Raw genomic sequence first — 22,671 nt, 5'->3', positions numbered from 1 at the left:
GCCAAAATAGGAAGAGTGGGCTTCGCTGCTATTTCTGAGGACTTCAGTAGCTGAAGTTTCAGCTTGCCAGAGGGTCAGATTTTCAGGCTTTCCAGTGGCAGTCCTCTATAAACTTGCCCAAGAAAGCATCTTGGAACAGAAGATGAACAGAAGATCACTTGTGGGTCTGCCCCAATCATTTGCACGACATGAAGGACACAGGAAAGTGGTATGTAGATAAAATAGGAATGGATTGAGGGAAGGAGACATGAATTCGGGACTTAGTATTTCATAAAAACACAATCCCCCTTTTATTTATGATTCTACCAGCAATTCCCTCCATCACAATCTGTCTGGAAGTTTTCACAAAAAGATTAAAACTCACCCAGCACAAACACTGGCATGAAGCCTCCACAGGGTATTGGCATAGTTGTGGCAATGACAGACATCCAGAACTAGGACAGAGATAATAAATAGTCAAGGTTACTGTGCAATGCCCGCTCCTTTTGTTAGAAATAGCTTGAGGGCTCCCTGGAAGATGAAGGTTTCAGCAGAATCCCTGTTTTCCACTCTGACTGGAACAAAATAGCAGGATACAACCAAGCATCCTCTCCAAGGAATCTTCTTCAACAGCTACCTTTCTCATCTATTCTCTCCGGTCCTTTTCCCCACACAATGGGCTTCTCTAAAAAGGAACATTTTTCCTCCCTCTTAAGTTGTATTGTAGGAGCTATTTTGATGTAGAGCAGAAAGATCTTATGGCTGTTAAATTACAGAGCAGTTGTCCAGACCAATCCATCTCTGTTGACTTGGCCAACTGCTGTCTTCCGTTTAGCACACTGTGTGTGTGTGTGTGTGTGTGTAATGCATCAATTAGATCAACATTTTTAAAGTACTAGCATAAATACTTCTTTTGAAACTCCCCTTAGGTTAGGTAACATACTACTTGTGGCTCCCTTCCCACAATTTGCTAAAAAAAAATCTTTGTTCTAGAAGGGATGGAAAGAAGGCTTCTTTTTATGACCTGTTATGCTACTAAGGGACGCAGTGGCTCAGTGGGTTAGGATGCTGAGCCTGTCGATCAGAAGGTCGGCAGTTTGGTGGGTCGAATCCCAAGTGCCTGCCACGTAACAGAGTGAGCGCCTGTTACTTGTCCCAGCTTCTGCCAACCTAGCAGTTCGAAAGCACGTAAAAATGCAAGTAGAAAAATAGGGACCACCACGGTGGGAAGGTAACAGCGTTCCGTGCGCCTTTGGTGTCTAGTCATGCTGGCCACATGACCACGGAGACGTCCTCGGACAAGCGCTGGCTCTTCGGCTTTGAAACGGAGATCAGTCGGAAACGACTAGCCCCTAGAGTCAGAAATGACTAGCACACATGTGCGGGGGAACCTTTACCTTTACCTTTACCTTTACCTTATGATACTAAAGTAGTCCTTTTCCATAGTTAGAAATAAAATGTAGCATTTAGCATAGCTTTGTATTTTCCATAAGATTCAGCAATAAATGCAACACATGGCCAAATTCACTGTACACTGAAGCAAATTCTATTCAGTTAAATCCCTTTTTGAAATGGATGAACATAAAAATTAACTTTTATTTTTTTATACTGCACAAATTCACAAATTCATTCATTAGGAAGAAATAAAGAACAAAAGCCTCTTCCCAGTGGAGCAAGAACAAATGATAGACTTTGAAGGATAAATTCAAGGAACAACCTATTTACACTGTAAATAAAGGAGCAAGGAACAAAGCAATTACTTTAAGGAATGGATGTTACAATATCATTTTGACCATTCACACTAGGAAAACTGGCATTAAAACTGTATTTTATGCAGTACTGCTTGCACAAACCTTATCTGAAAAAAGGTGGAGAGTCAAATAGCACCAAGATACAATGTTTGGGCAATGACATCAGTGAGTTTCTCTATAAACCAGGAATTGAAGTTTTCACAGTTCTTTGATTCTGCTCATCGGAAATGGCTGATAATGTGGTGATAACAATACAGAACTTGCCAGGTTAGCTACCTTACCTTCATGAGAAAAAACAACAAGATGATGACAAAGACGCTGACTTTGGGATGGATCCAAACTGCAGATCTCCCGAGAAGCTGTGGGTCCTCTGTGTGCTTTACCCAAGTGAAGTTATCAAAGAGGCTGCTGATGGCTTCTCTGGGCATCAGCTATAAGGAGAAAAGGCAATTATGCTTGACTCTCAGAGAAGACGTCTTCCCTACCACAGTGAGGCAAATTTAGCAACAGACACTGACATTTTGATATGCATAAATTATGCAAATTTGTATTGCATATTTTCACTTCAAGCATGGCATCTCATTGTAGATGTGAAAAAAAATAATTGTTTTGGCTTTTTGTTATGAAGTTGTATTCTGTGACAGAACCATGTTTTGTTGCCCTTCCAGGATCTCTTTATTAAAAAAGACCTGATTACATTTGTTGGAGGCCACTTTTGGACAAACAGTCTTGCTGTCATCCAAGCCTTCAGGTCATACATTCAAAACAAAACCAGGCTTGAAAGGGCCATTTAAATAACTCTTGATCTTCAAGATAAAATCTTTGAGAATCACTAGCCTTGCGGAGAACCAACACCAGAGAAGCACAGAAATGATTTAATCAACTGGTGCTCAACTGCCAGCCAGTTAGATCTTATTTTTTTCAGGGGCAGAATCTCCTGCCTGCCCTTATCCTGTGCAACAAAAGAAGGGATTTATCATTGCTTTTCTTCTCAGCAGGCAGACAAAATAGAAGGAAAAGCAAGAGTTGATGCACCAGTAGTGTGCTAGCACAAACAAAGAAGTGTTAGTGCTATCTGAAAAGTAAGTGCAAATGGAAAACACTGTATCCTACATTCTATGAAACAGACACTTGATGTGTATTTTTATGCACTCTGTTATTACAACTGTTAGTTTTATTGGGTTTTTATAAAATCTATTGTTTACATTTGTACACTGTCCTAAACTCTCAGGCAATGAAGAACAACACCGCAAAGTTAAATGATAAATAACTATTTAGATAAGTGGAACCCTCACTTCTCCAGCCATAAACTGTCCAAAGCCAGGAGGGAATGTCACAGATGCTATCACAAAAGTTACCACCCCAGGATACACAAGGCGGCTGAAAAAGAAAAGAAAAAAAAAGCAGGAATTAAATTCTCACAATGGTCTCTGAAAGATGCTACGAATGCCGTCTAGAAGGCAAGGGCTCAGCCAGTGCTTTCAATACTGTTTCCTGAGAATGTGTTGAACCTTTTCCTCTTAGCTAGACATCGGTGTGAGTTATATAGGGGGAGGAAAGCCACCTATCCGGAAGTAAGATAAACACTAATCTCTTGGAAGAGTTTCTTGTTTTACCTGAACTAGAGCATAATTCAGCAGATTCTACCACTTGTCTGTCCCTTGAACTTTTTTCCTCTAAATCTAAATTTCCAGATCTGGACTGAAAAATGCAAATGATCATTAGACAATAGTCAAGAGATAGAATGTTATCTATTTCTTTGCTGGCATCTGGAGGTCTCTAAGATATTTACAGCCCAGATTTGTTAGCTCTACCTGATAGCAATTCTAGCTTTAATTTAACACTGTTCTACTTACTACAAGAGAAAAATAAATATTTCAATTGGCCATCTACCATAACCTCTTAAACCACAATAAACCTTATGACAATATATTTTTAATTTCCTATGTTAAGAACATTTCCTGAATTATAGTTCCTCTAATTATTAAAAAAGACATTAAAAGGGAAATTTCAACGCTATCCAAGTTAATTTACATTTTATAGAAAAGGAAGAATGGCTTCAGTCTTTCCTATAAAGATCTGAATGTAGGAAAAGTGCCATCTTTGTAGAGATGGCTGTTGACTTGTTATTTTATAGATAATCTGTCTAGCCTTGACACCAAATAGTTATTAGGAATATGTCTATATCTATAGCTATAGCTATCTAATCTGTGTGAGTGTGTATGTGTATATACAGTATAATATAACATAACACACATAACACATTCAATAAAGTTAAAATATAACAATTTAGCAGAGCATACTCACTATTTGGTTAGGAACCGACTTAGAGTAGTATGTTGTCTGACAAATAAAACCACTTGTCGATTGAAATAAACAAAAAACGCTCCAAGGAAACCAGAACAGATCCTATAATAGAAGATTTGAAAAAAATTAATCCTAGGCTTTGAATTTACAAAAGAGTACTGTTAAAATTAGATTTTAAAAAAATCTATAGCTAATCTTTCAACAACCAATCAGATTCTTCCAGAAAGCTTCACGGATAAATAGCAAAATATATGCCATTTTGAATTCTGCACATTCTGCACATTCATTAAGTTCAACAGTATATCCAGAAGGCATAAGTAACAAGAGAGAAATAAACCTTATTGATTAAGATGATAAAAATCTTGAAATGGTGCATAACTTTCCTGGCTTCAGTGCGACCATTTGAATGCTTAATTTATGTCAGTTGTTTTTTAAAAAAAAAATGTCTGCAAATAAAAAACAAAAAGAAATGGCTGTATCATTACCAGAGGTTTCAGCCCATTTTCTGCATCCTGATTTATTGCAAGGAGAACATTCAGAAATGTTATCCATTTTCTGTAGTTTAAAATCATAAAACCTAGTCTACTACCTCAGAATTCAATCTCTAACAACATAATTCTAATCTTCTGTGATTTGTATACTGCAGAGATGGCCCTCCTCCTTTACGTATATATTCCCATAGTTTGCTTTTCAGTAGTTAGATGTTCATATGATCATAAAATTGAGATAATGTCTCCCAATATAACCTCTAGTGTGGTGTTTCTTAAAGTGTAGTCCTACCTAGGACATAGGTGTGTGTGTGTGGGTTTCTCCCAATACTCTACAAAATCAAAATTATTTATCAGCTTATGTTGAAACATAATACAGTATTAAAATCCAATCAATTGATCATGAGTAGCAATTGTGGCAGCGAATTTATTGAATTTAATTTTTAATAAAATAAATATCAATAAAATATAACCCATACAAACAAAAGCTCTTGAGCTGCAACAGGTCCAAAGGCAGTTGGAGGAATCACTACTTTGAGTTATTTTGCTTAAAGGTTCAGGACCTACAACTGCAACTCAGCATCAAAACTCTTGGGAAAGCATGAAAAAGTTTGGGGTTCTAAAACCAAGACTAGAATATCAACTGCAGCTATTTCTTAAACTTCATATATGTAAACATGCCACTAGAGTTGCAAAGTAATTGTTGAATGAATTCTGTCAGGAGATTAAAAAGATTTCTGGTACAGGATACAAAGAAAGAATTGCAATGAAACAACTTTCTGCACTTGCGGTATTTCTCAACCCTGTATGATAAACTGCACAACCAAAAATGTTAGATGATGACCGGAATTTTGCTCTTAGTCATGAAAGTTCACCATCTCTCAGCACAACTTAGCAAACTGAGGAAGGGACTGTTCATATAATTTGTAGAAAAGGCAGACTAGAAATCTAACAAATATATAGTGTTCTCTTTTGTATCTGATCATCCCAAAACAGAGTGTAATCTCTGTTTTTCCAAACAAAAACAAAACAGTTCCTTGTCAGTCAACAGGAGTGCTGATTTACCACCACCTTATAAGATACTTAGGAGCCAAGGACTTGCAGCACAAGGAAATCAGCCATCAACATGCCAATCAACATCAACATGCCAATCATGCCAACAGAAAGCCACACCCAACCAATAGAAAGCCATACTCAACCAGGTACCACATAACTACAATGCATCAAATAACCCAAAGGAAACATTCTGGTAGAAAGAAGATCCCTAAAGATTGGCTTCAGCACAAGTCTAAAAGATCATCATCATTGGAAGGGATCTTGAAGGTCTTCTAGTCCGAACCCCTGCTCAAGCAGAAGACTCCACACCATTTTAGACAAATGGATGCCCAGTCTCTTCTTAAAAACCTCCAGCGTTGGAGCACCACAACCCCTGAAGGCAAGCTGTTCCACTGATTGATTTTTCTCATCATCAGGAAATTTATCCTTAGTTCTAGGTTTCTTCTCTCCTTGGTTAGTTTCCATTCATTGTTTCTTGTTTTGCCTTCTGGTGCTTTGGAAAATAAGCTGACCCTCCTCTTCTTTGTGGCAGCCACTCAAATAGTGTAACGTTGCTGTCATGTCATCCCTAGTCCTTCTTTTTACTACACTAGTAAATTCCTGCAACCATTCTTCATATGTTTTAGCTTCCAGCCCCCCTAATTAATTTAATTGGTCTTCTTTGCACTCTTTCCAGAGTCTTAACTTATTTTTTACATCAAGGTGACCAAAACTGGATGCAGTACAATATTCTAAGTGTGGTCTTGCACGTGGAGCAGAGGTTTAGACTGACCGACCCAGGTTGGATCCTGCAATATTATCCTGGAATACATATATTTACCTTCATTCATGAAAAACAAAACTATGTTCCTTCTCTCAACTGTGCTAATATCAGGCAGTTCACTGGTGTGTGAAGAGTTAGAATTGTATTGGGAAGAAGGCAATGACCAACCACCTCTATATTATCCCCAAGAAACTGCATGGACATTTCTACGAAATCCCCTTGAGAGATGAGTATGAATCAAAAGAGACCTTACCTTTTTCTAATAAGGAACCTTCTAATTTAACCCTGTTTCATACCGAGAACTTTCAACAAGGCTTCATTCCCACACCTGCCCGTACTGCAATTAGGTGTGCTCCAGTGGGCTTACCCTATTACAGCAAACGCCGGCAGCTCCTGCAGGTCAAAAGGAAAATCCATGCGAAAGTTTGTTCTGAAGAGGGCTGTGATGGTGACTGTGAGGAGGGGGTGGAGAGAAGAGACAACCAGCGTGACCAGATAAGAAAAAAAGAACATGAAGATAGACTTTCGGTACCCAAACAATGAGAATACCCTAAGAAGACTCTTTATTACCATCATCTAAATTTTAAGAACTTCACTGTAAAAAATCATAAGAGTGAAATTATTCAGCCTAAATACCACTTTGTTAAAAATGGTTCTGTTGTATCTAAAAACCTTTCTGCCTTGCATAGACATTCCTCTAACCACTATCCCCCCCCCCAATTTCGTAGATGTTGAGTGTAAAGCTAATTGTTGGAGGGAGCAATAGCCACAAGAGAGGCTGGGAGGAGATGTGTATTCTCATCTTACTTGCATCCTTGTTCCAGACAGCAAGGACTCGGAAAACAAAGGCGCTGAATGTGGCTGCAAAGAATCCACGCCAGTAGTTACGGACTGCAAAGTAGGTGGAAGTGACTTCAATGCTAAAGAGGACACCTACAGAGCAGATAAAAAATTCTCATCAGTACAAAACAGTTTATGCACACAAAATGCATCCAAATTCCATTTCCCTCAGCCATCACTCCCCAAAATAGGCATTTAGAGAAGAGATTCAGTTACAAGAATAAATGGGCACGAAGGTGAAGTTTACTTTTTATTTATTTTTTATTTTGGAATAGATTTTTGTTTTGTTTCATTTCTAAAGTTGGAATTAAGGCCAAATAGGCAATAAATGTAAGGCAATACTGAATTTCCGTGAGTCATCCTTTATGTTAATTCACTTGTTTCCCAACTTTTTGTCATCGGGAGAATATTTACTATTTAAAAAAACCCTTTGAAGTTGGATTATATATTAAGTTCACTTCACAAGAAGTTCTGGATGAGACTACAGAATCTAACTGATTCCTTACATCAGGGGTCCCCAATCCCTGGTCCGTGGACCGGTACCAGGCCGCAGCATGCCAGCAACTGGGCCGCACAAACAAGCAAAGCCCCATCTGCAGGATGCAGGCAGCACACAAAACCACATCCCATCTGGTCTACAGAAAAAATTGTCTTCACAGAACCAGTCCCTGGTGCCCAAAAGATTGGAGACCTCTGCCTTACATCAACTGAGGTTGATTGTAAAATTCGTTTTCTTACTAAAAAAAAATCCAAAGAACTTCAGGGTTATCTGGAATGAATGTTCAAAGCCTGTGCTTTGGTGGAATAGAAGCTGCCCCCACCATTCCAATTTGACATCACTGTCTCCTATCTTAGTGACAAGGTGCTTCTGAAAACATTGCATTGACCTTGTCCACATGGTTATGAGTTAAGTATGTCTTGGAGCAGCATGAGAAGATGCCATGAATGAACTCTAATCTTCATACTGCTAAGGTTCTAAAAATAAATGGAGAGTTTTTTAACTGGATGGAAAATGATGACCAATAAGACCCTGGAAAGGAAAAGTGCTATCCACATAAAATAAATAATATTATTAATAATAAAGGACCTTATAAATAGAGACTAAAGCATGATACAAGAGAGAAGATGTGACACGTCTGGGAAAATTTAGACAAAAGCAAGCAGCCACTTGCCTCCAAGTGGTGTCCCGAAACAGCAGCCAACCCCCACTGCACATCCCACAGTCAGGACATCTGTGTAATAATATGGCTGCTACTAGTGGAAGAGATGAGACAGATAGAGAGAGGGGGGGGGAAACAGGAAAGAAGAGGAGTGAGAGGATTGGAAGCTAATATGTCAAGACAATCAGCTGATGTTCTGTAGCACATCTTGGACCTTTTAAATATTCTTTATATGTCATTGTTTCTGTTTTATGTCATTCTGGCTCAGACAAATTCCAATACATTTGTGCAAGAAATTGGGATATTGTATCTGAAAGCACAACTCTTATAGAAACAGAAGACATTCAGCTTTTCAGGTCCAACATTTTTTAAAACATCAAAAAGGTTGCTGTATATCAACAGTTGGTTAAGAGGCGTGTGGTGTGAATAGCTTCATACATCACAGAACTCCAGTTTGAAGGTATAGGAATTTGGATGTGTTCTTCATGTACAGGCTTTTGTCTGTGAATATCCATACCTGGAGAATGTGCTACAAAATGGAATTGCAGCATTCTCCCAATTACAGTAGTACTTGTGAACAACATCAGTAATTTAGAATAAACTCCATTGTAGTATAGCCTTTGTACTACTTTGGATTGTTAAAAGTCCAAACACAATGAACAGAATATTGAGTATGGGAACTTGCATCCATTAGCTTTCTTGTCTGATTTATGTTCTCATGAGGGAAGTACCACTTTAGGAAGATTATAATTACAGTGGTAGGAACTATTATTCCATTTGGAATTCATGGATGTGCCATAAAGGCAATATATCTGGCTGAAACCCTTTCCTTTCCTTAGATGGAGCTGAAATGGTTTGACTCAATCTGTATTTGTTGTCCAATTCCTATGATTTACTGCCATGCACAGACAATAAAAAATAAGAAGGAAGAAACAAAACAGCAACAAGGCCTCTCTTCAGAGAAGCACGTAGTTCAGGAAGACAATTGCTGAAGCCACCAAAATGTAGTTGGTAAACCAAGAGGTCATCACTATATGAGTAGGATTATTATCAGTACTGAATTCTATCTACTAAAGAGCTCTCATTCAAATTTACACAGATACTTTAAATTCATGTTTGTAGTTCATGCCTTATTTCAACATTATCAAATACAGATTCTGTTTAATTTAGATTCTGTTTAATTTATTTTAGGAAAACAGCAACAAAGCCGGGTATTTATTTTTATTAATTTAATTAACAAGTTCAACCTTAAAAAAACCCTTAGCATTCATCAACCAGGATGGGGAAAAAAATAAGGCTTTAAGACATACATAGGAGCCATGGTGGTGCAGTGGTTAGAATAAAGTATGGCAGGCTAACTCTGCCCACAGCCTTGAGTTTGATCCTGATGGGCTCGAGGTTGACTCAACCTTCCATCCTTCCAAGGTCGGTAAAATGAGGACCCAGATTGTGGAGGGCAAAATGCTGACTTTGTAAACCTCTCAGAGAGGGCTTTTAGAGCACTGTGGAGCACTATGTAAGTCTAAGTGCTATTGCTATTGCTATCCATTCAAATATGTATTTCCAAATTAAATTTGGAAAAGTTGCAAAAGTCAAATACTAACTTTCCGAATTATACCTATCTTTCACTTCAGAAAATAAGGATCCACCATGGCGGGTATAACAATGGGGACGGATGAGAATTGACACGGTCTCACTGAATATATTGAAAAATTGCTTTTGATTCACGTGAAAAAAAAAGACGGAATCAAGATTTACAGCTCTTGGCAACTTGATAAAGAATCTGCTATAATTAGCTTATGGATTCAATTGTGTTTCTTCAGTGTCTAATATCAGCTATTTGTTTATTTAAAAGCTTTCTAGGACTACTCATCTTTTGTACTCTAAATTTTGGCAGCTCACAGAAACAGCTAAATAAATAAATAAATAAATAAATAAATAAATAAATAAATAAATAAATAAATAAATAAATAAATAATAAAACCAGCGTTAAACAAACTTCTGATTTCCTCAAAAGAAACATTCCTCCGTATGGCAACATTTAAATTTATTGGGCTCTTGGAAAATAGCTGCCAGACTGAAATCGCAGTCTGTTTGTCTCCCATCTAATGTTTCATCTTTGTAAAATGACTAAGATCCTTAATCTCATACCAAGAATCATTGTTTCCCTACTGCCTATGGATAAAATTATCTTTCTTAAACAACAACAAAATTGCTTAAGGTCTTTAACCCAAAGCATTAGTTTACCATGGTTATGACTATACTTGTTATTTATAGACTAGCTGTAAAAAAAAAGTGACTTGGCAGTTTTAAGGTAATGGTGGAAAGAAAAATAGCCTGCAGTATATATGTGTACATAGTAACGCATTTTAATTAAAATCCCTATTTTCCTTAAGAAAACAAAAACAAATGGGGGAGATAATGGAGATAGTCATTTTCCCTAGGTACTGCCTAAAATGTAGAAGAACATGACCTGGAAAACAGAAATATATGTAATGGCCATGGAAATAATGTCTTGATTGTCCATCCCATGTCATCTCCTTGCACCACCGCTACTTGTGGATTTCCACAGGATGCACATTCAGCTCTTTTCTGTTTCCCTGCAAGGTTACATGAGATAAAATAGCGGTACCATTGTGCCTTAAAGAGTTCTTGTATCTGTTACAAAGAAAAAGCATCTTTCCTTCCAGAAATGTCCTTAGCCCGGAGCATCAGCATGTTGTATGATCACAGGAATGCACTTGCCTCCAAGAGGGGCCCCGAAGCAACATCCAACGCCAACTGCGCAAGCGGCCACCAAGAGGTCCAGTTGCCTATGCATGTTCTGGAACAAAGAGCCCAGCCAGAGAGAGGCATGCCAGGGTTAGAGTGAGCACAGGCAAGAGTTAGTCCTTTCTTCTTCTGCTGCTCCAATGCTAAGCATCTACCAGCAGCAAAGCCAGCCTTTTTTTTAGAGCCTTGTCAGTTGGCTTTATTAGCAAGGGCAGACAGGATCTACAAGAATTCAGTCTCTTCCTCCCTTGGTCCCATTTCCTGTATTCTCCTTGCATTAGTCTTATTTATTAATATTGAGATTGATTAATGACTTCTAAAATAAATCATCTAAGGCTAGCATTTGTTACCAGCCACGGGAAGAATACAGCATGGCCGAGTCATAAAGCTGTTGCTTTATTTTATTTCTGCAGCTAGGGTTAGAAGCAAGAAACTTCTGGAATCACAGCCTTAAGACATAGCTGCTTACCACAGCCATAGGTATAAGCACAGTTTGCATGTTAATTGTTCTCAATGAATCTGCTCTTAATAGAAGAAAGGGGAGGGGGGGCGGAAGACATCCTTATTTACATCTATTCAACCCCTTCTGTTCCATAACTGAAGTAAAGACCCTCAGTCCCAAATTATGCTGATCTTTTTACAACCAGCATATATTACAGAGATATAGCCAGGCTTGTTTATGTTTGGCTCTTTTTTGCATACTTGTGTTTGCAAAAGTTTGGAATTATGTTTTTATCAGGAGAAAAGGCGCAGCTCCACAGGATAAGTAAAGTTCAGTCTTAGAGTGAGGATAGGAAACTGTGCAGGATATTAAAAGCCCATCCCAGACTGCCAGTTTGCCTCTTCAAATTGTTCCCTTATAACTAATTCCAAACTTTTATTTACACAGAAACGGATAGTTTCAAAAAGCCAAACATTGCTCATGATTTTTTTTCAGTACAATTACAATTGCACTACATTATTCTTAAGTGATTCCTCCACGTTTCGCTAGACATAATTACAGTCGAGATACCTAATACTCCTCTCTCTGTCATTTCCTGTGTTGTGCAGCTTCTTGTTCTTGGACTTACTGTTTCATTTTAATGTCCTCAGTTCTGCTGCCATCATCAATAATCTATAATGCTCTCTCCCCCAGCAATCTCATTCTCAAGCCAGATGGAACATGCAGAACACTTACCTCATAAACCCCACAGAAGATAGACAAGAACTTGCTGAGGACAGCAGCACAGATGCTTGCAATGTGCACAAAAGGGCCCTGCAGGAGAGAGAGAGAGAGAGAGAGAGAGAGAGAGAGAGAGAGAGAGAGAGAGAGAGAGAGAGAGAGAGAGAGAGAGAGAGAGAGAGAGAGAGAGAGAGAGAGAGAGATTGAACTGAAACTATTTCAGCATCTTCGCTCATTTGTGCTATCCAATCCACAGATCCAACTTCTGTCCTTGGTGGTCAGGTGTAGTGGGGAAGATGGATTTGGGAGCTGGATTTGGGAGCCTTAATTAAAGGGAGGGATTGCACTTAGGTCCCCCAGGCCTCTGGGCAGGTGGTGTATCTTAAAAAAGGTAAAGGTAAAGGTTCCCCCACACATGCGTGCTAGTCGTTTCCAACTCTAGGGGCTGGTGCTCATCTCCGTTTCAAAGCCGAAGATCCAGCGCTTGTCCAAGGACGTCTCCATGGTCATGTGGCCGGCATGACTACAGTAGACGCCAAAGGCACAGAGCGCTGTTACCTTCCCACCGTGGTGGTCCCTATTTTTCTACTTGCATTTTTACGTGCTTTCGAACTGCTAGGTTGGCAGAAGCTGGGACGAGTAACAGGCGCTCACTCTGTTATGCGGCACTCGGGATTCGACCCACCCAACTGCTGACCTTCTGATTGATAAGCTCAGTGTTCTAACCCACTGAGCCACCACATCCATGGGTGTAGCTTAGTTGCTTCTAACAAGTAAGCTCGTTTCTGCAGCTTCTGGTTGCATTCAGCTCACTAGGCCTCCTGTGTGTTTCTATTCCTTTTCTCTCTGACTGCTTCCCAGATTGCTCCTTTATCAAGCCAGGAAGCAGTATATCCATGTAGCTGCAACTCATCTCTTCCCTTTGTTCTTTGAGCTGAGCCTATTTCTGGCTTGAAATAAACCAGTTAGTTGCACTCCTCTGCTTGTTTTGCCATAATGCAAAAGTGGAATTGCAATCCAAATATTGTTATCCAATTTATACTATGGTCCAATTCCTGAGCTGCTGGTATCGTCACTTGTTCCTGTGCTTTATGTCTTCGGTTTGACAATAGCTTTGGCTCAAAAGCTTTTTCTGGGGGGGGGGGGGGGAAACCTAATGGAACTGCCAGAAGCAAGAGTTGCAATGATCATCATCCATTTGCCTCTGCTGCTGATGTAAGGAGGAGCTTGTGCCTTCCTCTGTTTATTAGATGGAAGGGAATGACCTAAAGAAATGCTAGTGTCTGACACTGTCAGACTAATTAAAGATATTGTCTTACAGCCAGCAACAGAGAACTGGCTAGTTTAGTGCTCCAGTGGGGAAAATAGTTTAGTTCAGAAACATTCCCACTCATTTATTTGAGTGATACCAACAGAAGAGAATATGTGTAGCTCAGGGCTGAACTGTGGAGTCTTTCATGCTTTTTGAGCTTGGTTGTTTGTTTGTAGATGTTTCATTAGCCAACTAATGCAGTTGAGAGTGGGTTTCACTGCCTGTTTAGTTGCAATAGCTTGCCCTGCCAGTTTTCTGGGGTATGGTTTTCTCCTTGGTTAATGTATTGTTTTTTGCCTGATTGTTGTATGGTGTCATTCCCTGCTTCTCTGGGTGTTGGCAGCTGAAGAGGATGTCTTTTTGTTTCCTTCTTGGCTTTTTTTACTGTGTCTTTCGAATGCTCTGGGTTTTTTCCCCCTTTTATTTGATCTATTCTGAGTTTAACTCTAGAATCCTTTAGTTCTTTGCAGCCTTTGTCTACAAGCTGATACCTGCCATCACTTATCCTCTTTTCTCCACTCCCAGGTGTACCCACCTCTTTCCCAACAGGAATCCCACTTCCCAGGCCAGCTGTCAGGCTCACAACTTTGGCCACAAATGCTTTAGGTGTGAGGTACTCCTTCAGGATTACTCCTCGCATAATAGTTTTCAATTCTGGAATCCCAGAGCCTGAACAAAACAGAAGGGATTCAAGAAAAATGCTATTCAGAGAGAACACAGCCCAAAACATATTGAGACACCACAGCGCAAGGGACACATGTCCGATAGTGCCAGATCTCTCTTAGGTGACACCCAGGTTGACCTCAATCAGATAGGAAGCATACCTCACAAGTTTGTTATTGTAGGAAAAATAGGAGGAGGAAGTTGTGTTGGTTATGTTCACCACCTTGAGTTATTTGTAAAAATAACAAAGGCAGAGTACAAACTAATCAATATTCAACAATAAGAATTAAGAATAAGAATTAATGGGAGATATTAAAGTGTCCTATCTGCCTGCAGTAAATATCTCCTTGTCCTTCTTCCCGATGTAAAAAACAACCCCTGGGATACTGATAAAAACAGAACAAGTTACATGGACATAATAGAATCAGTGCTCCTTCACTGTGTACCCATTTTGCCCTAAGAATGGGCATAGGGTGGTGAACTGGCAGGCAAAAAGGCAGGCAGGGGACTTCATCTATGACTGGAATTGACAAACAAGACTGCTCTGATTGTGTGGTTTGGGGCCTGAGATGAACAGACATAACTTCCCGTTGTCCTTTGATTCCTCACCCACAGCCTGTGGAGAGACAATCTGGCAGAAGAGGGCAGCAAAGAGGATAAGGATGAGTGGGTAGGTGACCCAGGCCAGGAACTGCATAGGGATGCTGGGCTGCATCTCTTTGTACATCCACTTGTAAGCTGTAGGGGAGAAATAACAATAGATGTGATTTTAGCACCTGAACAGACCGCCCCCCCCCCAAAAAAAAACCAAATTCAACCCATGCAGGACATGTCTTTGGCCGGACTCGGCACATTACCAGAATGATAACCAAACGTAAATGAGCAAAGCCTAACTGAACAAGGCAAGAACATTTTCCAATCTTACTCTGCAGTCTTTCCTACCTCCATCTATATTTTCAAATGGCTTGTGTCAAGTGGCAGGGTGGGATAGAAGAAATCAATAACAAGCATGTAATGTATTGGGCTTTGTTTTACTAAGTGTATCATGTGGGTTTGATGGCTGGAAGGCTGCTTAAGCAGGGAGCTGGCTAACGACTCCCAGCTCCCCAGACAACCCATCTCCAGTGCCGCCATTGGCTGCTTCTAGGGCGGCAATAGGTTGCTTTAAACCTATTGGCCATCACCTAGAGGCCAGGGTATTAATAGCTGCATTCGTAGCCCTGTTCCCCAGTTCGGTTCCTGCAAGGAAATAAAGAATGTATCTGACTGAACTCATTCACCTCGTCTCTTTGCTCAAGCAAAGAAGCCAGTAAACCACAAAGCATTTCCTTTTCTTTTTGTGGAAGGGCATTTTGTCAGGATCTGTGGAGGGTTCAAAGAGGGCAGGATCACTGAATGGCCGATCTGGAGGCAATCCAGATCAGTTTCTACGATCAGCAGCAACCCAACATCCAGCCTAATGAACAAATGCAGCAGCTTTCCAAGGCCATTTCATTCCTTGTTTGGATAGCAGATGTTCGCTAGAAATGAGAGATACCTACCTGCCTGGTAAAAGACCCAGACCTTAAGAGGGAAAAGCACAATGTTTGCTTTCGGAAAGAGCAAACAGTAGGGGGGGGGAAACAAGCACACCTTCCATGACCAAAACTGGTACCTCCGAGTTTCTCTTTCAATCAGCTGTGCTTTCAAGAAATTATTCAGCTCTCTACTCTGTCTTGTTTGACTCGTTATGTGATATGTTTGTTGGGGATTTCCATTGGTTTCAATTGTGAATGACACTGGTTTAATAACAAAACAAAGTAGGTGTGTATTTAAGTGGCAGCATTTCTTCAGAGCGTGATCCAACCTACCTTGCAAGCTTTTGGCACTGGTGTAATCGACCCCCCAACTGACTAGTGCCATGACCAGACCTAGAAGAATCAAGAATATCCAGTCTTCTCCCAGTTTCTTCGTAATGTATTTCTTGATACTTTTAGTACAGGCTGCAGAAAAGGAAGGTCTTTTAAACAGTGGTAAACTTTCCACCAAAGTTGTTGTTTTATAGTTCTGTGTATCACACTGGGAACTGTATGACACTGTAATAAATGTGTGTAATTTCTTCCACTGAAATCAACAGGATGAGAGAACTTAAATCATGCCAGATTGTGTCATTTCCTTCCAAACAGATGGAGATACATTTAAAGCTTGCAGAAACTCTCCTTAATTCAGAGATGTTGAAGAACATAAGCACCAGTAAAATCCATTAGGTTTAAAGTGCCCTGATCCATATTTTATCAAGCAAGTGCTATGTGACTTACTGAAAATAGCAAACCGTAGGCTTAAAACAACAAAAGTAAAATAAACATTCTCCATTTCACTTAACTGAAAAAAAAAATCTTACATTGATGTCCAATCTGAATTAGAAAAAGTTACTTAGCCCACAGTGTTCTGAGGATGCAGGCGAAATACAGCAAATAGCATATGGCGTTATTTTTAATAGGTCATTAGCTCCTACTCTTCTGCATTGCTAATACAAGGCCCTTTGTGAACAGGTTTGAATTTCTGATTTCTCATTAATTAACCTTTATGTGTTCAGAAGTAGAGTTATCATATATTGCCTAATTTTCTTAATAACTTTTTTTTTAAAATCAGGTATTCTACAGGCTTTAGACTCAGGTCCTGAGCTAAATAGCCAAGTCACAGCATTCTTCAGCTTTCTTTTAAAAATGTATTTAAGTGGTTGTTTTTATTTGAAGAAAAAGAAACTGTGTCATTTCTCCATTTGTTTTATGTTCCAAATTCTAATGAGGGTCTTGTGCCAATTTCTCACCCCAAAACACCTTCTTTGCTTCTATTTGTGCCACAAATAGATACCCTGAGAAACTGGGCAAGGGTGGGGGGACGTGGATTAGCAGGAAAGCAGGACTGTGAATTGGGGTTCATGCCTCTTTTCAAACAGTGGCTGCTGAAACATCTTAAAATCTGATCTGGTGCTCCTCAAGGAAGCAATTAGTAACAATAGACAAAATTTTCTTAACCTGCTTTTAGTTAGTTTTTGAAAAGAAATCTGTATCCAACCCAGAACAAAGCACATATGCTTTATTCTTCAAAATTCAACATGTATTTTCATAGAATTGCTTGAGAATGCTAGTGCATTTGTTAATCAAGAATGAGCTTCACTATTGCTCTACATCAGGGGTGTCAAACTGCTGGCCCGTGGGCTGGTTGCACCATACGGAGGCCGCGGCTACCCCCGCTCCAGCAATGCACATGATGCAGCGAGTTTGACACCCGTGCTCTACATCAGTGTTTCTCAACAACTTTAGGATGTCTAGACTTGAACTCCCAAAATTCCTATAACTGACTGGGGAATTCTGGGAGTTGAAGTCCAGACATCTTAAAGTTGCTAAGGTTGAAAAACACTGCTTTACATGACCTGTATGTTCTATCATCCAAAAGCAAACCTAATTCTTCTGTGTTGTTGGACAGTGTCAGCAAATGTTTCATCTTATTTGTGGGTAATAATCTTTAAAGAAGTGTGTCTGATGTTCCTGACGTTCTCATTGAGAAAACCTGAAGAAAGAAGAGACCTTGTAGTAAATGCTTATGTCCCTTTTCTCAACCCCAAAGTCTCCCAGTTCAAATAGTTTTCATTCATGAAAAGCCTTAAGATTACCATTACATGCAATGTGTAGTTTGCCCCAAATGCACTCACAGCCACAATCATGGAGGGATTTTTTTATATATATTGGAACAGTTGGAAGATATGTGAAATAAAAAAATATGAGAACTACAGAATTAAAGCATCAAAACGTCCATTCTATGTTCTTCCTTTCCATTCTTCCCTCTCACCATATGCAATAAACTCCTGTGCAGTTTACCCCGAAGCTACAGTGAGCTTCTTGGAAGCGCCAGTTTCACTGGGGCTTACCATGATACTTAGAGTAGCTCTCCTCTTTGAGTTCAGCATGACTTCTCTGCTCCAAGGGGTCTTGAGACTTCTTATTAAGAAGTTCAGCTGCTTCCTTCTGGGAAAGACTGGGAAGCTGTTCTGTATATTGGCCATAGAGCTGAGAGAAGAATAATAGGCGGTCAAGACACTCCAAAGATAATATAGAACAAGACAGCCAGAGACTACACAAAACATAGTAATACGTATGCCAAAATGAAGTATGTTTACTGTAATTATAATGCACAACTGAATGTAGACATGATTCCAGGTCCTCTGCCATAAAGGGCATTCACTGAGTCTAAACCAAATACATTTTGCTCATAATCCTGATTGGTAAATGTTCGCACAGGTACATATATTTCATCATGTTGCATTTGAAAGTGTAAATATGAAATGGTATGAATGTTCCACCTGTGGCAAAAGATTTATGATAGCTCATTCATGCACAATCTTATTTCTTGCTGCATAATCATTGATGAATGATAAATCTATGTTAACCAAGGCTTGAAGAGTTTTTTAATCCCTGCTGGTAGATATGTATATTCTCAATCTTCCAAATTGCATAGCAGTCACACATTGTGGATAAAAAGATAATGAGATACCAGTCTACAGGCACTTGCAATGTATAGATCAGATCTTACTGGAAGGAGTGGGGCAAGGAGAGTGGATTCAATCTGAAAATAACCCAGATTATTTTTAGGCATTTTTTTTTAATATTAAACGAATCTAATTAATGATTGATAGGGACGTGGTGGCTCAGTGGGTTAGGACGCTGAGCTTGTCGATCAGAAGGTCGGCAGTTGGCGGGTCGAATCCCGAGTGCCGCGTAACAGAGTGAGCGCCTATTACTCATCCCAGCTTCTGCCAACCTAGCAGTTCAAAAGCACGTAAAAATGCAAGTAGAAAAATAGGGACCACTACGGTGGGAAGGTAACAGCGTTCCGTGCGCCTTTGGCGTCTAGTCATGCCAGCCACATGACCACAGAGACGTCCTCGGACAAGCGCTGGCTCTTCGGCTTTGAAACGGAGATGAGCACCGGCCCCTAGAGTCGGAAACGACTAGCACGCACGTGCGGGGGAACCTTTACCTTTACCTTTAATTAATGATTGCAAGAAGGAATAATGCTGGTACAAAAATCAACAACTGCATGAAAAGAAGGACTAGGGGTGACAGGATAGCAGTCTTCCAATAGTTGAGGGGCTGTCACAGAGAAGAGGAGATTCAACCTATTCTCCAAAACCCCTGAAGGCAGAACAAGAAGCTGTGGGCGGAAACTAATCAAGGAGAGAATCGACTTAGAACTAAGGAGAAATTTCCTGACAGTGAGAAGAATTAATCAGTGGAATGACTTGCCTCCAGAAGTTGTAGGTGCTCCATCACTGGACGATTTTAAGAAGACATTGGACAACCACTTTTCTGAAGTGGTACAGAGTCTCCTGCTTGAGAAGGGGCTTGAACCAGAAGACTTTCAAGGTCCCTTCCAACTCTGTTAATCTATTCTGTTAATATATAGCATACTGTATATTCTATTATTTGAAAACTAATCACTGCAGTAGGGGCCCCAAGTATACTATCTCCATGATTTGCCTATCCACATATTTATAGGAAACTCATGTTTGTTGTCTAGTTGTATTTAGAAGCTAAATTAAATAATATGTAGCATGCAGACAGCAAAAAGATGCAATTGATAACCAAGAAGAACAGTGAAAATGAATATCTTACCAAAAATACTCTTTTTATTTCAAACGATTCCTGTAAGAGTGGGAAAAGCCTTTTTTGATGAACTGAATACAAGCAACTATTTAAACATGGCTTAAAGAATGGATAATGCTTAGAGATAAAGGAGTATTGTACCTAGAGGGGCATGACCTACAAATTGGTTGGCATGTCTTTCTGTGGTATCGGAAGAATAAAATACATAGATACTTTCAAAACCATTTTATAAGGAATGCACTTCTTTCAGAATGGGAAAAAAAAAAGAAAAAATTTATATTAAGATACCTGAATGGCTTTCAATAATGAAAGCTTTTGCTTACCCAAATTTAATCAACTATGATAAAGTTGTGACTTATAAAGATATTTTGGACAATGAAGGAAAATTGAAAGGCAGACAAGATTTATAAGAACAAGGTATTGATCTAGCATGGTGGCCATATCTGCAAATTCAAACGAGATATGAAAAAGATGTTAAAACAATGGGATTTTATAAAGAACAGACAGAATTTGATCAGATACTGCTAAAAAAAGATGAAAAGCAGTAAAAACAAGACCAGGAGCTGACTGTGGCTCAGACCATGAGCTTCTCCTTGCAAAGTTTAGGCTTAAACTGAAGAAAGTAGGGAAAAGCACTAGGCCACTCAGGTATGAATTGAATCATATCCCTGTTGAATATACAGTAGAGGTGACAAATAGATTTAAGGAATTAGATCTGATAGACAGAGTGCCTGAAGAACTATGGACAGAGGTTCGCGACATTGTACAACAGGTAGCAACCAAAACCATCCCAAAGAAAAAGAAATGCAAGAAAGCAAAATGGCTGTCTGAGGAAGCTTTGCAAATAGCTGAGGAAAGGAGGGAAGCGAAAGGCAAGGGAGAAAAACATAGATATGCCCAATTGAATGCAGAATTCCAGAGAATAGCTAGAAGAGATAAGAATGCCTTCTTAAATGAACAGTGCAAAGAAATAGAAGAAAACAATAGAATAGGGAGGACCAGAGATCTTTTCAAGAAAATTGGAGAGATGAAGGGAACGTTTAATGCAAAAATGGGCATGATAAGGGACCAAAATGGCAGGGACCTAACAGAGGCAGAAGAGATTAAGAAGAGGTGGCAAAATTACACAGAAGAAATATACAAGAATGAGCTTAACGTCCCAGATAATCACAATGAGGTGTTCACTGACCTCGAGCCAGACATCCTAGAATGTGAAGTGAAGTGGGCCTTAGAAAAGCTGAGCAACAACAAAGCTAGTGGAGGTGACAGTATTCCAGCTGAGCTATTCAAAATCTTAAAAGACAATGCAGTAAAAGTGCTACACTCAATTTGCCAGCAAATTTGGAAAACTCAACAGTGGCCACAGGATTGGAAAAGATCAGTTTACATTCCAATTCCAAAGAAAGGCAGTGCCAAAGAATGTTCAAACTATCGCACCATTGCACTCATTTCTCATGCTAGTAAAGTCATGCTTAAAATCCTACAAGCTAGACTTCAGCAGTATGTGGATCGAGAACTACCAGAAGTACAGGCAGGATTTCGAAGAGGCAGAGGAACTAGAGATCAAATTGCCAACAAACGCTGGATCATGGAGAAAGCTAGGGAATTCCAGAAAAACATCTACTTCTGCTTCATTGACTATGCTAAAGCCTTTGATTGTGTGGATCATAACAAACTGTGGCAAGTTCTTAAAGAGATGGGAGTACCAGACCATCTTATTTGTCTCTTGAGAAACCTATATGCGGGTCAAGAAGCAACAGTGAGAACTGGACATGGAACCACTGATTGGTTCAAAATTGGGAAAGGAGTCCGGCAAGGCTGTATACTGTCGCCCTGCCTATTTAACTTATATGCAGAGCACATCATGAGAAAGGCAGGGCTAGATGAATCAAAAGTTGGAATTAAGATTGCCGGAAGAAATATCAACAACCTAAGATACGCAGATGATACCACTCTAATGGCAGAAAGTGAAGAAGAACTAAAGAGCCTCTTGTTGCGGGTGAAGAAGGAGAGTGCAAAACTTGGGTTGAAACTTAACATTAAGAAAACCAAGATCATGGCATCTGGCCCTCTCAATTCCTGGCAAATAGATGGGGAAGAAATGGAGGTAGTGACAGATTTTATTTTCCTGGGCTCCAAGATCACTGCAGATGGGGACTGTAGCCAAGAAATTAAAAGACGCTTGCTCCTGGGGAGGAAAGCCATGGCAAATCTAGACAGCACACTAAAAAGCAGAGACATCACCCTGTCAACAAAAGTGCGTATAGTCAAGGCTATGGTCTTCCCAGTTGCAATGTATGGCAGTGAAAGTTGGACCATAAGAAAGGCTGAGCGCCAAAGAATTGAGGCCTTTGAACTATGGTGCTGGAGAAGACTCCTGCGAGTCCCTTGGACTGCAAAGCGATCAAACCGGTCAGTCCTAGAGGAGATCAATCCCGACTGCTCTTTAGAAGGCCAGATCCTGAAGCTAAAACTCAAATACTTTGGCCACCTAATGAGAAGGAAAGACTCACTGGAGAAAAGCCTAATGCTGGGAAAGATCGAGGGCAATAGAAGAAGGGGACGACAGAGAATGAGGTGGCTGGATGTGAGTCACTGAAGTAGTAGGCGTGAGCTTAAATGGACTCCAGAAGATGGTAGAGGACAGGAAGGCCTGGAGGAACATTGTCCATAGGGTCGCGATGGGTCGGACACGACTTCGCAGCTAACAACAACAACAACAACAATATTTCTGTTAAACTTAAAGATGGAGGAAGAACAAGTAAAAGAAAGA

The 22,671-nt window shown here is 39.8% G+C and overlaps 1 protein-coding gene across 2 annotated transcripts in view; it reads right to left on the bottom strand.

The window, feature by feature from the left end:
• Positions 1-22,671, bottom strand: part of CLCN1 (chloride voltage-gated channel 1) — a 63,492-nt gene that overhangs the window by 17,906 nt on the left and 22,915 nt on the right. For both annotated transcript variants that reach the window (XR_014491232.1, XM_083352840.1), the window contains exons 2-13: positions 18,164-18,302; positions 16,104-16,235; positions 14,863-14,991; positions 14,126-14,259; positions 12,294-12,371; positions 8,357-8,435; positions 7,152-7,277; positions 6,712-6,796; positions 4,038-4,139; positions 3,026-3,110; positions 2,012-2,161; positions 365-434 (exon numbers count right to left, since the gene is read on the bottom strand). Coding sequence is in view for 1 of the 2 variants with exons in the window: in XM_083352840.1 (XP_083208966.1) it covers positions 365-434; positions 2,012-2,161; positions 3,026-3,110; positions 4,038-4,139; positions 6,712-6,796; positions 7,152-7,277; positions 8,357-8,435; positions 12,294-12,371; positions 14,126-14,259; positions 14,863-14,991; positions 16,104-16,235; positions 18,164-18,302 (1,309 nt within the window). In the remaining variant the exon portion in view is untranslated. The remainder of the gene's footprint in view (positions 1-364; positions 435-2,011; positions 2,162-3,025; positions 3,111-4,037; positions 4,140-6,711; positions 6,797-7,151; positions 7,278-8,356; positions 8,436-12,293; positions 12,372-14,125; positions 14,260-14,862; positions 14,992-16,103; positions 16,236-18,163; positions 18,303-22,671) is intronic.

This window comes from Vipera ursinii (assembly GCF_947247035.1).
Source record: "Vipera ursinii genome assembly, chromosome: 2".
Lineage (NCBI taxonomy): Eukaryota > Metazoa > Chordata > Lepidosauria > Squamata > Viperidae > Vipera > Vipera ursinii.
The sequence above is the reverse complement of the archived record's forward strand: the minus strand, read 5'-3'. Positions and strand labels throughout refer to the sequence as shown.